Genomic DNA, 15,000 nt, shown 5'->3' with positions numbered 1-15,000 from the left:
TGCGTGCAATTATAGTCTTCCCACACACTGCTGTGAACTCCCACTGTTTATAACGGATCAACATTTCAATCCACAAAGTATCTTCATTAATATCCTGATAAAGATGCTTCATCGAAACGTTAATCTGCAATAGAGCACCAGCGGAACGTTTCTTTTTCCCCATTCTGAATTCCCACAGATTGTTCTTATATTGCGTCAAATAAGAGCTATGTTCCAAAATTTAACAAAATAATAATTCACTCGTGTGGATATGAAGAATCAACGACGAATGAGTTACATTTTCGCTAGAAACAGACATCATATCATATAACTGACTGACCGTCGTAAACGATACAGAGACACCTCCCCGACAACATCGCCGAGACAGTTTGTTCGTTTTTGCTTATATGAGACGATTCTAAAGCCATAACCACACCAGAGGGTCAAGACGGTTTTAGCGTTGTCCCTGCAGTGTGATGTGTCTTGTTGCACGTTGACCCACGTTGACCCAAGTGATTCAACGCATGGAATTCAATGGCCCAAACCACACCAAAGGGTCGAGACGGTTTTAGCGTTAACTCCTGGCAAACGTTTGGACCTGCAAGGAGTTGCATGGTGTGGTTAGGGCTTAAGAAGAAACCCAAAGTGAAAGTACTTCCGGGAACCAGCTCTAGGGGATGAGCGAGTCACGCCAGGACTTCTGTGCTCTATAAACAGTGGGAGCCAACAAGAACAGTGTGCGAACTGACTCTATTTTTATTTTTATGCCATTCTGGTTGTGCTGCACCTGCTCCCTAGAGTGGATTTTGCATGCTCTACGTTCTTTATCACCATCTAGGGCAGGCCGATGTAGACCAAGTCACATTTTGACCAAATGCTATATTGATATACTGTGATGATGATATCATATTTAGACGATTGTCGTTTCTTTTTTTTCTCGAAAAGGTTCAATAGCGGGGGAGGGGAAGCGGATCTACAAGCTAAAAACATGTCACATAATGACATCATGACAATGTCATGAGCTTGTAGATTTATTGCAATTTTCACAATTCTTTAATTTCTAATGTTTTATCCCACAATTCTGTAACCCATTTTTTCACCCAGTGTCAATTATCCAATGTAATCCTGGGCGCTACACTTCCTCTGCCAACCTTTAATTTAATAAAATAGGGTGTACTGTAAGTGAATATCCAAAACCCAACAAATATTATATCAATATATTGCAGTGAGTAGTGGTATGGGGCACCTTTTTGAAGACCGGAAGTGTTTTTCCACCATTCTCAACATGAGTGCACTATGGGCGTGGCCTAACCCATCTTGATGACGTCATCAGATTTTTCCTGTTTGAGGGCACTTTCAGTTTTGATAGTTAGTGTCAGCATATTTCTAGTTCCGCTTTCTCATTTCCTCTATCCAACTTCCGCTTTCACTTGCAAGTTTCACTTCTTCATTTTGAGCTACTTCCAACTTCCTCAAATTGTCTTACAGTTGTCTAACCGATTGTGTGCATGTGTACGTGTACCGTAACTGATACTTTGTGAATTAGCACCAGTTGCTATTTTCAGTTTCTATTTTAGTTCCTCGTTTTTGAGCTACTATTCTTATCTGTACCTCGCAGTCGAACTGATATATTGAATCTGTGTGTGTGTTTGAGCCTTCAATTTTCTCTTCCTCTATGCGACTTTCCTCAAAACTGACAGACTGTGTCTGGCCAGTTTGGTTGCAAGGCGTGTGTCGGGAGGTGTGTGTGAATATGATACTTCCTCTTTTGATGTAGACATCTATTTCGCAATCAAACTGCTGCATGCACATTCACAAAGTACAACACCACACACTAAAATAATACAAGACATACATTAAAACAAAACATTAAGACAACATGAAGCATACAGAATTCACAAAACACAACACACCAAAATAATACAAGTCATACATTAAAACAAAACATTAAGACAACATGAAGCATGCAAAATTCACAAAACACAACACCACATACCAAAATAATACAAGTCATACATTAAAACAAAACATTAAGACAACATGAACCATACAAAAATTCATAAAATACAACACATACCAAAATAATACAAGTCATACATTAAACAAAACATTAGGACAACATGAACCATACAAAAATTCACCAAAACACAACACCACATACCAAAAATAATACAAGTCATACATTAAACAAAACATTAAGACAACATGAAGCATACAAAAATTCACCAAAATACAACACCACATACCAAAAATAATACAAGTCATACATTAAACAAAACATTAAGACAACATGAAGCATACAAAAATTCACAAAACACAACACCACATACCAAAAATAATACAAGATATACATTAAACAAAACATTAAGACAACATGAAGCATACAAAAATTCACAAAACACAACACCACATACCAAAAATAATACAAGATATACATTAAAACAAAACATTAGGACAACATGAAGCATACACAATTCACAAAACACAACACAATATACCAAAAATAATACAAGACATACGTTAACCAAAACATTAAGACAACATGAAGCATACAAAATTCACAAAACACAACACAACATACCAAAAATAATACAAGACATACATTAAACAAAACATTAGGACAACATGAAGGATAAATCACAAAGTTATAATATCAAAGTGCTCAAAGTGTATGTGTAAATTTACATATGGGGGTAGATTTGACGGAGGGGACACCATAGTGCAGCCTCCAACTTTTCATCCTAACCTAAAGGGGGAAAACTGTTTCATGTTTTATCAAAATATAGTAATGTTAATAGCGTAGGCTGACTTCACATACTAAAGAATCTATGAGGAGCTATATGCAATAGATGGGATGTTAGTGCACAGACATCTCCCCCAAAATTGCCCAGATCAGCCTGCTATAGCCATGCCAGGATGCTGACTTTGAACTCTGAATTTTATATTACTCCCCGCAAATTGCTACACCTTATCTCTATAGTCATCTATAGTCAACCTATATTTCATATTCCAGCCTAATTGTTTAACAAGTTTGCAGAATTGTCCCTGTTTTGAACAAAAAAAAACTAAAATCATGAACGCAGTGTGTAATGTATGTGAAATCATTCACGGTTCAACCATCTATACATTCTTCTTAAGAAAACCCTGTAATGGGTCCATAGTAAAACTGTACTTTTCTTGGAATCCTTTCAATGCTTTTAGCTCTTTCAAGGTTATTTATCTGCTGATCTGTATGATAGAATCTAAGTATATCCTACGGATATACTTAAAACTAGTATGAGTGTATGCTAATGTTGATTGACAGGAAATTATACACATGAACATACAGGTTACGTCAATATGATATACATGATTACTTTAAACATGTAGCTTACTATTTTGTATTAACTTGTAAATCACAAAATATTGAAAAGCATAGATCTTAAATTCCGTTTAGACTCATAAAAATTGCTAATCCATGGTTGTGCTATAAACAATTTTGCAGTATTGAACCTGATTTGAACAAAAACCACTCAAAAATGTGTTGTCAACACATAGGACAGTGGTTGATGGACTCATACGGACACCACTGATATATGTATGTGGCTTACTTAGAGTATCTAACTTGCAAGTGAAAGCGGAAGTTGGATAGAGGAAATGAGAAAGCGGAACTAGAAATATGCTGACACTAACTATCAAAACTGAAAGTGCCCTCAAACAGGAAAAATCTGATGACGTCATCAAGATGGGTTAGGCCACGCCCATAGTGCACTCATGTTGAGAATGGTGGAAAAACACTTCCGGTCTTCAAAAAGGTGCCCCATACCACTACTGCAGTGGTTTTCAACCAGTGGGGGTTCCAGGTGGTCCCCAGCTAAATGATGGAGAGTTGGTAACCAAATGGACCCTTATAGATCTTTAACCCATTTGACCTGAGTCAAATGTGTCAGTCGTTCTTCGATTTTTCAAAAATAGCAGACCTAGATCTTCTATTTTTCAATAGCTAAAGCATAACATAATGCTAACACCAAAAGGGGTTCCCGCCCAGAATGGGTTAAGTTACATTATTGTTAAACATCTTAATTACTTAATTTACAAGAAGCCTTCACAAGTAGAGAATGTAGAATTGTTATTGAGGGGCGCTGGCCCCTCCTATGCCCAGCTTTGTGTGTTTGTGTGAATCATAGCGATGATTTAATTGGCTGAGCACCCCATAACGACGATTTGATTGGCTGAGCAAAGTACATATTGAGAATAAAAAGTGAGGACAGAAAAGTAAAGATCACACCCGTGTGAAGTGAGGGGCGCTAAAGTCTAACTCATGTTGTATGGTGATGTAAAACAAACGGTGTCAACACAATACAGAGACAATATGACGTATGAGGCACATTATGACATAATTATCCCTTCATTGTCAATGGAGTTTACAAAACAAACATTGAACTAAAGACAAACATTAAACCTGTGTATAGAAAAAGTGAGGCCCCTCACTTCACTCAGGTTTTTATATCAACGTTTGCCTGTTATCTCTCCTATAATGGTACCAACACCAATACAGCATGGAACTGTGGACAAAATCACATCCAACGATAACAAAATATTTCTTTAGTTTTGGGTCTGAGAGGCTAAATATCATCCATGGCTCAAATGCAGAATAATATATTGCCCAGTGCGGCGCACTGAGTGAAGTCATCATCTCACCCATGGTAGCGGTCCGACTGTCGTCCTGATCAGAGCCCACTCCTGTTCGACTGGGACTGCTGTTCTGCTCTGCTTCTGGAGGGAAAGAAACACACAGACAGACAGACAGACAGACAAGCAAAGACACAGAGAGTAAATTAATTAGATTGTAGCCAGTGGTGGAAAAAGTACAAGTTACAAGTTAAACCGGAATTCAAAATATACTTGAGTAAAAGTGCAATGGTATTGGCATCAAAATGTACTTAAAAGTACCAAAAGTAAAAGTAATCATTATGCAGAATGTCACGTTTCAAGTTTGTCTAAAGATCTTCGGCTATTTTCAAATGGCCGAAATGTACATACTGTATAGGTGCGCTGAAGTGGCCAATGTATGTTTTGTAATAATAATCAAAATCTACAAAGTAACTATAGTAACTAAAGCTTTCAAATAAATGTAGTGGATCCGAGATGTAGTGGAGTAGAAAGAACTATTGGAAATTGCAAATGCTCAAGTAAACTACAAATACCTCAACATTTTACTCAAGTACAGTGCTTAAAGGTATATTCAGTGATTTTTTGGCTGTGGGACCCAGCCTTTCGTCCAATCAGGATAGAGAGTCAAAAACGAAACCTAAGGTTTTTTGACCCCCAGGGGTTAACTGGGGACAGGGAGGAACTCCTTATATGGCCAGCATACTCTATAGTAGGGAGGATTATCACAACAAAACAAAAAAATAAGTGATATTTGAATTAAGTGAAATCACTGAATATACCTTTAAGTAAATGTACTTAGTTACTTTCCAGCACTGGAAATTAAAATTAGGTTGTACTGTATATGCATGGACATGGGTTTCAGTGACCAACAAATACACTGTGAAATACATTCATTTACATTTTAAGTTAATTTAATGTACAAATGCAACCCAATGATTCCGACATTTCAATCACTTGTTTATTTTTCACCGTTACACACTGTAATACTGTGTGTGCTACTCCCCAACCATGCCCTCCTATAATCTCTTACGACTGTTTCTGTTGCTATGTCATTTCTGTTGTTTCTTTCTGAGGAAAGAATATATTTTTTAGAGCAATATTTCTTTTTTCTTTTTTCCTTCTTTTGTGGAATTGTGTTTTTTGGCAGGAGCATCGAGTGCAGAGGAGTTAACTGCTGGCAGACTATTCAAACTGCCCCCACCGCCCCCCGTTTTTCCTTATACAATCTCTCTGTCATTCTCTCTCTCTCTCCCTTTCTCTTTCTCTCCCCCCCTCTCTCTCTCTTTCTCTCTCTCACCCCCCGCTCTCTCTCTCTCTCTCTCTCCCTCTCTCTCTCCACTTTTCTCTTTATCTCTCCCCCTCTCTCCCCCCTCTCTCTCTCTCACTCCCCCCCTCTCTCTCTCCCTCTCCATCTCTCCATCTCCCTCTCTCTCTCTCTCCCCCTTTCTCTTCCCCCTCTCTCTCTCTCTCCCCCCTCTCTCTCCCTCTCTCTCTCTCCCTCTCCATCTCTCCATCTCCCTCTCTCTCTCTCCCTTTCTCTTCCCCCCTCTCTCTCTCTCTCTCTCACCCCCCCTCTCTCTCTCCCCCCTCCATCTCTCTCTCTCTCCATCTCCCTCTCTCTCTCTCTCTCTCCCCCCCCCTCTCTCTCTCTTGGCCACAGAACCTGGGTGCCAGGAACTAAAGCTGCTGTTGGCACAGAGGTACCGACTCAGAGAGAGAAACAGAGACAGAGTAGTGAGAGAGGAAAGAGAAAGAAAACACAGATGGAGACACGGAGAAATGAGTGACGGACAAAAGGCGAAACGAATCAGAGTACGGAGGTTATTCGCCGTAGATTCTCCGGCGATGCGACAGAGATAAAAGTGGAAACCAGAGAAATCTTGTATAGCGATCAAAGCGTTTTCATTCTGACCCCAACTCCAACATCATCATGTGTACTTTTTCACTGAACATTCTTAGAACAAATAGAGGAGACGACCATGAAAGGCCCCGATGTCCAAATCATGGAAGTACTTTGTTTATTTAATCTTGGCGACATTTATAAAATGTTCCATTTTCAGCACATCTGACTGCAATTTCAGACAGATAGATCTTTCCTTACTTCTCAACACAACACGTGTAGGTTGGAGTCTGGAGACATATCACAGAGATACTGTATCTGCCAGTGATGGAAAAAGTACTCCATACTACATGTTTTACTTAAAGGACAACTTCAGTTTTTTTTTCAACAAAGGTTGAAATAATAGCTAAAATCGCTAAAACGAAAGAAAGAAGCAAATGACAAAAACAATCTTTTACTTTCTCTAATAACAACCTAAAACAACCTTCTTTCTCAACCTTTGTTGAGAAAAACTAAAGTTAAGTTAACTTAGAATAAAGTTGTCCTTTAAGTAAAAGTATCAATACTACCTTATACTAGTCTATTACAAGTACAAGTCCGGAATTCAAAACGTACTTGAGTAAAAGTAACAGTATTGGCATAAAAATGATAAAAGTGCTCATTATGCAGAATGTCCCAATTAAAGTTGTCCACTGATTAAAAAACATTTGAAAATAGATGATCTATAAAGCTGCATCACATCACGATGCATTGTTCAAATGTCCGAAATGTATTTGTGATGATGTTGCACACTTTAACTTGTATAGTGGAAGAATGCACAAACTAGCTTGTGTCAACCTGAAGGTTCAACAATGCCTGAGGGGAGGAATCGTAGCTTTGCACAATGCAGCAACTTTTCCTATTTAAAAATGTTTCATAACTTCTGTGCAAAATATATAACCCCAACAACTCAGCCTTGCCAAATCAATGAATAACACACACACAAAAATAAATTCAAACATTACGCAACCTAAGAAAGAAAGAAAGAAAGAAGAACAATCCTAGTCTCTCTTCACCTGTTCTATACTTCATTTATTTATGTATTGGATGCTTGGCATTTGTTTTTATAGTCAGCAGCAATGTAACTTGGATTATCTGTGTTACGATTGGCACACATCCTTTTAAAGCCTACATTCCAGGTTAGTATGCATAGTACAATCCAGAGTGTTAATGTATCCATTTGTAACTCTGAGAGTGCACAAACAAAACCAAATGGACCCTCCTCATCGTGTCCATTTGGTTCATTTATACACCCCCAAAGTTAAATTAACACTCAGGAGTTTACAGTCAAAAGTAAAAATGTTCTATCCATTTATAGAACTGCAGAAACTGTGGCTGGCTGGGGTCAAGTCCATCGATTCACAGAGTGGGCGTACTAATGTAGCTTTCAAAATGCTGGACAATGCATGCTTGCAGCAAGAAAGACAGCAGCCATATTCGCCTGTTTGGAAAATAACTTGAACCCGATGTGGTGGTCGTTTTTGTGAGTTAATTGCGGTTTTTCAGTTACATCTTGAATTGAGTAAATTGGACGTGAAGTGACCCCCGGTCTTCTGAGAACAACAACAACATCAACAACAACAATGACACGCACGAAGATGGATGATCTGTTTCTAATGCTTGGCAGTGTGTTGGTGAGCTATAGCGCTGCCTATGAAAACCACAATATTAAAACCAGAGCATTGACTCTGGGCTCCGAGTTCGGTAGGAGGGTTTTTATGCCCCAAATGACTGTTGGTTCTGTTTATTCATTTCATATAGGGGGGGGATCGAAGACGTTTGCTGCTGCTGTGGAGGCACCCAAACAGTGGTGAAAAAAAGTATACTCAAATGTAGAAATTAAAAATCTACTTGAGTTAAAAGTACAAAAGTGTTGGCATCAAAATGTACTTAAAGTACCAAATAGAAAAGTACTCATTATGCAGAATGTACCGTTTCAAGTTTACTAAATCTTTTGAAAATAGTAGATCTAGCCTACAAGCTCACAATGTGTGTGCATTGTGAGTTTGTAGATCTACAAAGTAACTAGTAACCAAAGTTTTCTAATAAATGTAGTGGAGCAAAAGTAAAAGTAAGTCGAAAATGGAAATGCTGAAGCAAAGCACAAATACATTCTCAACATTGTACTCAAGTACCGTACTTAAAGGGGCATTTCACTGCTGGAAGAAACTGCAGTCACTCAATGTTAATAGTATTTGTAGTAGATAACGTACAGATCTACAATTTGAAATGTGCACCATATGGCCAGAAGAATAATGAAGTCTGTGTGTTTGGCAAGTGTTTGTTGAATTCCTACAATGACCATAATGCTTTGGTGCATTTGCCCCTCCTTGTGGAGAGGGGGGGAGGCTGCATGGAGGTGTGACTTGTAGTCCTCCACCCGACCCTCCACCCACAGGCCCATGCCCTCCCAGCATCATGGGTCACAGTGTGCACACTGCACACTGTAAAATCCTCAACATCCATTTAACTCTGCTGGGTTTTTACAGTGCAGTTGCACTGCCTGCTCTCTGTGTCGTCGTGTGTGTGTGTGTGTGTGTGTGTGTGTGTGTGTGTGTGTGTGTGTGTGTGTGTGTAGAACGCTGAGCTGCGATTCTACAGCTCCTAAAAGAACCGCAATATGAAAACCAGATGTTGAACACGGCGTCCTCTTCCAGTTGTTTTTGGACTGAGCTCACAGTCATATTAAATATGTTTATACAAAGATTTTCGACCAGCCAATGGGATAGGGGCATTCGCCCCGGGATCGCCCGTAGCATCAAGAGCAACTCTGAGTTGACCTTTAGACAACATCAGCATCTCTTTAAGGATCTTATCTAGTGTGCACTATAGAGCGTCGCAGTCCCGCCCCCTTTCAGAACGACAAGGGTATACCAGGAAATAGTATTTCCAGGAAATTGTATTGCCAGGAAAAAGTAAACCAGGAAAAAGTTTAATGTTTAAAGACATTTAAGCCTCGGACAAAGCCAACAGCCGAGTTGACAAATCATGACAATAAACAATTTTTTTGGTGCCGAACAAATAATATAGAAAGACGGAAAAAAGGACAGGGTACAATACTTTTATTTTTTTTTATTTTTTTTCAAACACCGCTTATTGCACGGAGCATAGCGGTCGCTGTAATGGCGCTGGCCTGTACTTTTCATCAGCTAGTGAGAGCTAGTGTTTTGGATCTCCAAAATAAGGGTTGAACGGGGGGATATCCTGGCATAATAATATATAATCATTCTTTAATGAATGCTGATGGCCAAATGGTTAAATATATATATATAATACACTACTTCTAATTAATTGAAGGCAATCATGTCCAAAACTTAAGCAAAAGATGCACTGGCAAGATCCCTGCAGTCTTATAAATCCCTTATTAAGATGTTTAGTTCACATTCTTGCTTACACTAAACAACAGTAAAGTCCCTAAATCCGTTACAGTACGCTAAAAATACACGGCACTGAATGGGAGCGTGAAGTCGTCACTTTGTTCTTGAAAAGCAGACTTTATGGAGATCAAAGGTTTAATGTGAGAGCATGGCACATTGCCTATTCAGTGTTTCTGTCAAAAGGCTTTAAAAGGTGCCAATTAGTTTAAAATCTGATTAAAGTCTAATGTAGTCATCCCATTCTCAAATGTAGTACCACAAAAAAGGCTTCTTCATTATATTTGAACTATAGCACACTATCAGTATCATTGGCAGATTCAGCACTACCTACCCGACCGTACAGCGTTGAGGAAATTACATTTCATATCTGTCACAGGTTCCTGACCTCAATTGGTAATAGTGTAACCTAAGAAGTGCCTATTTACTCTCCACAAACTTTGAGATATTTTGGCTCCAAAATGCAATAGGATGTGTTGGTAACACGTGATAACTTTTCATTTATTAACCTCTCTGTTATTGAGAGGCTGAAATACTGTAGGCTCTCTCTCTCTCTGTTCCTCTCTCAAGGATGCAATCTTGAAAGAAAAACTAAGCTCATCAAGTGGCCATCCTCGATTACAGTAACATTCCTCTAGTATGCTCCCTCCATTCTAGCCGGCTATGCGGCGTGTGCGCATTATGAGCACATCTGGGCGATTGTGACGTTGTGCAAAGTTGTGAATTGCAATGTTGTGCAATTGAAATGGCAGGAGGAATGGAGAAAACGTGTCTGAACAGCATGGCCCATTTCCCGTTAGTTCAGCTCTTTTAATGAGATTAATCACTGTCTTTAAGTAGCGTGCAGATCAAACGATGAAGCGTTGATTTGGGGTCGCCACAACTCGCTCAACAGATACAGCAGCAAACCAGTGTTTAATTAACTTATGATGACTAAAACTATGACTAAATATACTGACAATGTTGTCAACAAATCAGAACCAGATGGAAATGTTAGGACTAGTGAAGAGATCCAGTAGAATTAAGACATGTCATTTAATGCTTGGCGGTCACACAATAAACTATAAACAATAAATCAGGCATTACGACACCATCAAGGCCTGCCAAAATAAAACTTATATTTAGTCAACTAAAACTAGACCAAAACTAAAACATTTCAGACGACTAAATATATGACAAAAACTAAATCAAAATGAAGTGACGTAATGCGAGCTTCCCGGGCTGCAACAGGTCCTGACAGCTAAATAGACAGGAGACGTCAAATTTATTTTTTGGCTCAAGGGGCTAAAGTGTTTGGGAACCACTGTTCTAGACAAACTAGACACTAGAAACTAAGCCAAGACAGTTTTATATTTCCTTAAGTATCTCTGGCAGGGAATGTCATAAGCAAATAGTTGCACAAAATAGCATAAAATAGCAAATCTACAAGCTCAGAGTCACAACATGCCGAGATGCGCCGAGTTGTGAGCTTGTAGACGAGCTATTTTTGGTGAAACTGTTCCTCACCCACTGAAACCCTCTCAAGGACCCATGGTGTTCCTGGACCCCACTATACGAACCACTGCATTATAGTACAAGTACAGTATGCTTTCATCCATGTGGTGTGCATTAAGCTCAAGCCATGCAGACTGCAGTCTGCCTGAGTGGCTGGCTGCGATATCTCTGTTTTCCTTCCACTGTCACTCGCCTTGTGCCCCAAAGTCTCCCTCCTGCCCTCAATCCTTCTCCCTTAGGGAAACAGGCCAGGTTCAAGATTAAGTTACAGTTACATCCCATTATACAACAAGTATAAGAGAGAAGTTGCTGGGTTTTGGGCTAAATATAATACAGGTTAGCTCACGTTTTTTCAGGCTAAGTGGGTACTTAGCCTGAAAAACAAGCCTACTTGCCGGTAGCAATGTTCGTTTAGCAACCTTGCTAGAAATAGATCAAATGTACTGAAATATAAAAATGGTGGTTATAAAAGAAAAAGGGGGACAACTTTGCACAAGTGGACATTAACTCACCTCAATAATAATAATAATAGTAATAATAAGGGCAGTTCCCACTCATTTAGGGTATTTTTGTCAGTACATTTGCACGTAGCCCTACAGTACATGAAATGTGTCATTAACCCATTAAAACTAGGAAAGCATCCGTGTCATTTTAGGACTTAATTTGTGTTGGCTATTTAAAAATGGCAGATGTACTAAGCTCACGGCGCATCACCCCGGGGGTCGGGGGGGAAGCACACCGGGGACCCTCTGATTCCCAGAGACAGAGCCTTTCTATGCATTCTGCTGTGGCCAACCGTAGATGAATCAAAGCCCCCCAGGACCAGAAGGACGTTTAAACGAGTGGCAAACTCTTGGCAAAATGTGAACAATGAAGCTAAAGGAGCTCGGCTCACAGGCTTTGCAAATGGAGGTAGTTTGTGACGTCACCGACGTACCGTACATGCACAAACGGCACTATATAAAAACGTAACCAAATGATGAGTTTAGAATAGCGCTTTTATCCAAGGCGCTTTACATAGATTGTGCATTACATTCACACACACACACACACACACACACACATGCACACACACACACGCATACACCGATGGTGGAGGAAACCAATCTGCTCATCGGGAGCAATTAGGAGTTCAGAGTCTTGCTCAAGGACACTTCAACACCAACTCTGGGGGAGCCCGGGATCGAACTGAGAACTTCGAATTTTACAGAAGTGCGTTATTTGTCTGTGGGACCCGGTAACTGCTGGCGATAGCAGGCGAAGAGGCGATAGTCGAAAAGTGGGCGGAGGAACGTCGCCCAAAAACATGAAGATATGTTTTGGACGACATTGTCCGGCCATAGCCAATCAAACTCATGTGTTTTCTTTGTTTAGCCTCCATGCATCAATGACAGCATTCCTTCAATGGCAGTAGGAACGCCCACTAGGAGATTTTTATCACCTAGAGTCGCCGCTGTTCGCCCGCAGATATGAGAGATTTGAAAGAACGGAGCAAGTATAAGAGATCAAGGACAAGTACAGAGGAGGACCCGGGAGGGCCAGAGAGCAACTCAAAGGGGGAGACAAAGAGCCAATGTTTCAGATGAAATCTGTGTACCGGTTTATTGATCACGTCATCAATCACAGCCTTTCAGCGAGAGAGGCCGGGCAGCAGGGCCAGCCGCCTCAGGGGATCAACTGTACGAGGCATCGATAGTGAGTGAATATTCAGGAATGAGAAGAATCGCTAAGTGACTGTATACCTTACTGTATGTCACTACTACTGTATGTAAAACCATTTTTACAGAACTCCAAGACAACAACCCTGTGCTGGTGGCAGGAGTGAAGCATTGAGCAATTAATAAAGAACTGTTAGGGGGCACTGAAATAATCAAAATCTACAAAGTAACTAGTAAGTAAAGTATAGTAAATTGGAAATCCTCAAGTAAAGTACAAATACCACAAAATTGTACCTAAGTACAGTACTTAAGTAAATGTACTCAGTTACTTTACACCATGTTTGCTTCAAGGAGCAACCAGATCTACAAGCTCACAATGTGTCAGGACAATCCATGGGCAAATCTGGGGGTCGTTGACATAGCCTACAACTGAGTGAATACATATCAATCTGGGGGTCCTTGACATAGCCTACCACTGAGTGAATACTATCAAGCTGGGGGTCCTTGACATAGCCTACAACTGAGTGAATACTATCAAGCTGGGGGTCCTTGACATAGCCTACAACTGAGTGAGAACCACCGCTTTTAGTAAACAAGACTAGAGGCCATGCTGCTGTGGTAGAATGTTTACTCGCCCTTACACACTGTACTTATGTATACATTTGTCGATATACCATAGTATGCGCCACCCACACTCTTGGTTCTGTGAGATGACAAGCTATATGCTGTTTAGGTCGACTTATTTGATGTTGTGACATGTTTTGGCGCGTCCTCGAGGGCATTTAGCAAATGAAATGTGTCATTTCGCCTAACACAATTTGGGGATTTTGGGGGGGGGCAGTGTTAGCTGTTTTGCAAAAGTGAATTTTTGTTTTTGAGAGAAATGTGCTCGAGCAATCAAGAAAACTTGTAATGCAATACACAGGGCAAAATGACTGGTCTGCACACCACAGATCCCATGTTGTGATGATGTTGCAATGTAGAGGAGAATGGGCAATTCAGCGGTTTTTCCCCCCATATTTGACAGGAACTAGACTTACTTTACCCAACCTCCCTATCAAGACGCAACCGGGCCTAAAATTCTCTCCACTTACCCGTTGCAGAGAGATTCTGTGGAGTTAAAGCGCTATATAGCTAAACGTTAGCTAGCCTATACAGAAGAAGAGATAACATGGTGTTGTTCCGTTACAATTATTACATAATAGCTTAATCGCAATTATTTTTGCATAATCGAATTCGTCAATCGTTTCAATGTTGAAAAATCCAAACATTCCATACAAAAGAAAACTTTGTGACGTGTTGTAAGCTTGTAGAATGTAGATCAACTTTTTCCGCTATTTTGTAATGTTTTTGGAAAGATGTTTTTTATTATTATTAATTGTGTCAGTGATTTCTTTGTATATTTAAGTTATTTGACATATCTGCCCTGTGCAACTTGTGATTACGAAGCCTAAAACCCAAACAGAAATACAAATCGTAAAGTTCCAATGTTCAATGCAACAACAAAAAAAGTTATTATTTGTGTGGCAATTAATTGTAGACTTAAATTCGTAATCAAACTTTATTTATTTATTTATAATGTAATGGTGACAGCCCTATCCATTAGTTATATTGGATTTGAAGCCTACAAGATCTTCACCTAGTGGTCTCCACACATTTCTGGGCATGTGTTATACAGAATATTGTGGCCACAAAAAGCAGAATTCAACCGAGCCATGTCACCTCTCCTTATTAAAGCCCCATGCTGCCTGTGGAAATAGTACTGGGGCTGGAACCTGGAAATGAGTAGGCCTAACATTAAAACTAGTAAAGAAATTATAGTACTAGGGCTGGAACAGAGATGGAAATTAGTAAAGTTAAAACTAGTAAAGTTAAAACTAGAACCGGGATGGAAACTATAGTAAAGTTATCTGGCTAGTACTGTAGCTGTAGCTACCAAACAATTAGCCTGGTTGGAAAATCA

General features: G+C 39.7%; 1 protein-coding gene across 5 annotated transcripts in view; it reads right to left on the bottom strand.

Moving 5' to 3' along the window:
- The window catches only part of LOC310860994 (nuclear factor 1 C-type-like), a 70,241-nt gene that overhangs the window by 32,126 nt on the left and 23,115 nt on the right, over positions 1 to 15,000 (bottom strand). For 4 of the 5 annotated variants that reach the window (XM_083768232.1, XM_083768235.1, XM_083768234.1 and 1 more), the window contains exon 5: positions 4,660 to 4,734. In XM_083768232.1, coding sequence (XP_083624358.1) covers positions 4,660 to 4,734 — 75 coding nt within the window. The remainder of the gene's footprint in view (positions 1 to 4,659; positions 4,735 to 15,000) is intronic. The other variant, XM_083768233.1, reaches the window with a different exon arrangement.

Source organism: Protomyctophum parallelum, assembly GCF_964188405.1.
Source record: "Protomyctophum parallelum genome assembly, chromosome: 6".
NCBI classification, from domain to species: Eukaryota; Metazoa; Chordata; class Actinopteri; order Myctophiformes; family Myctophidae; genus Protomyctophum; species Protomyctophum parallelum.
The sequence above is the reverse complement of the archived record's forward strand: the minus strand, read 5'-3'. Positions and strand labels throughout refer to the sequence as shown.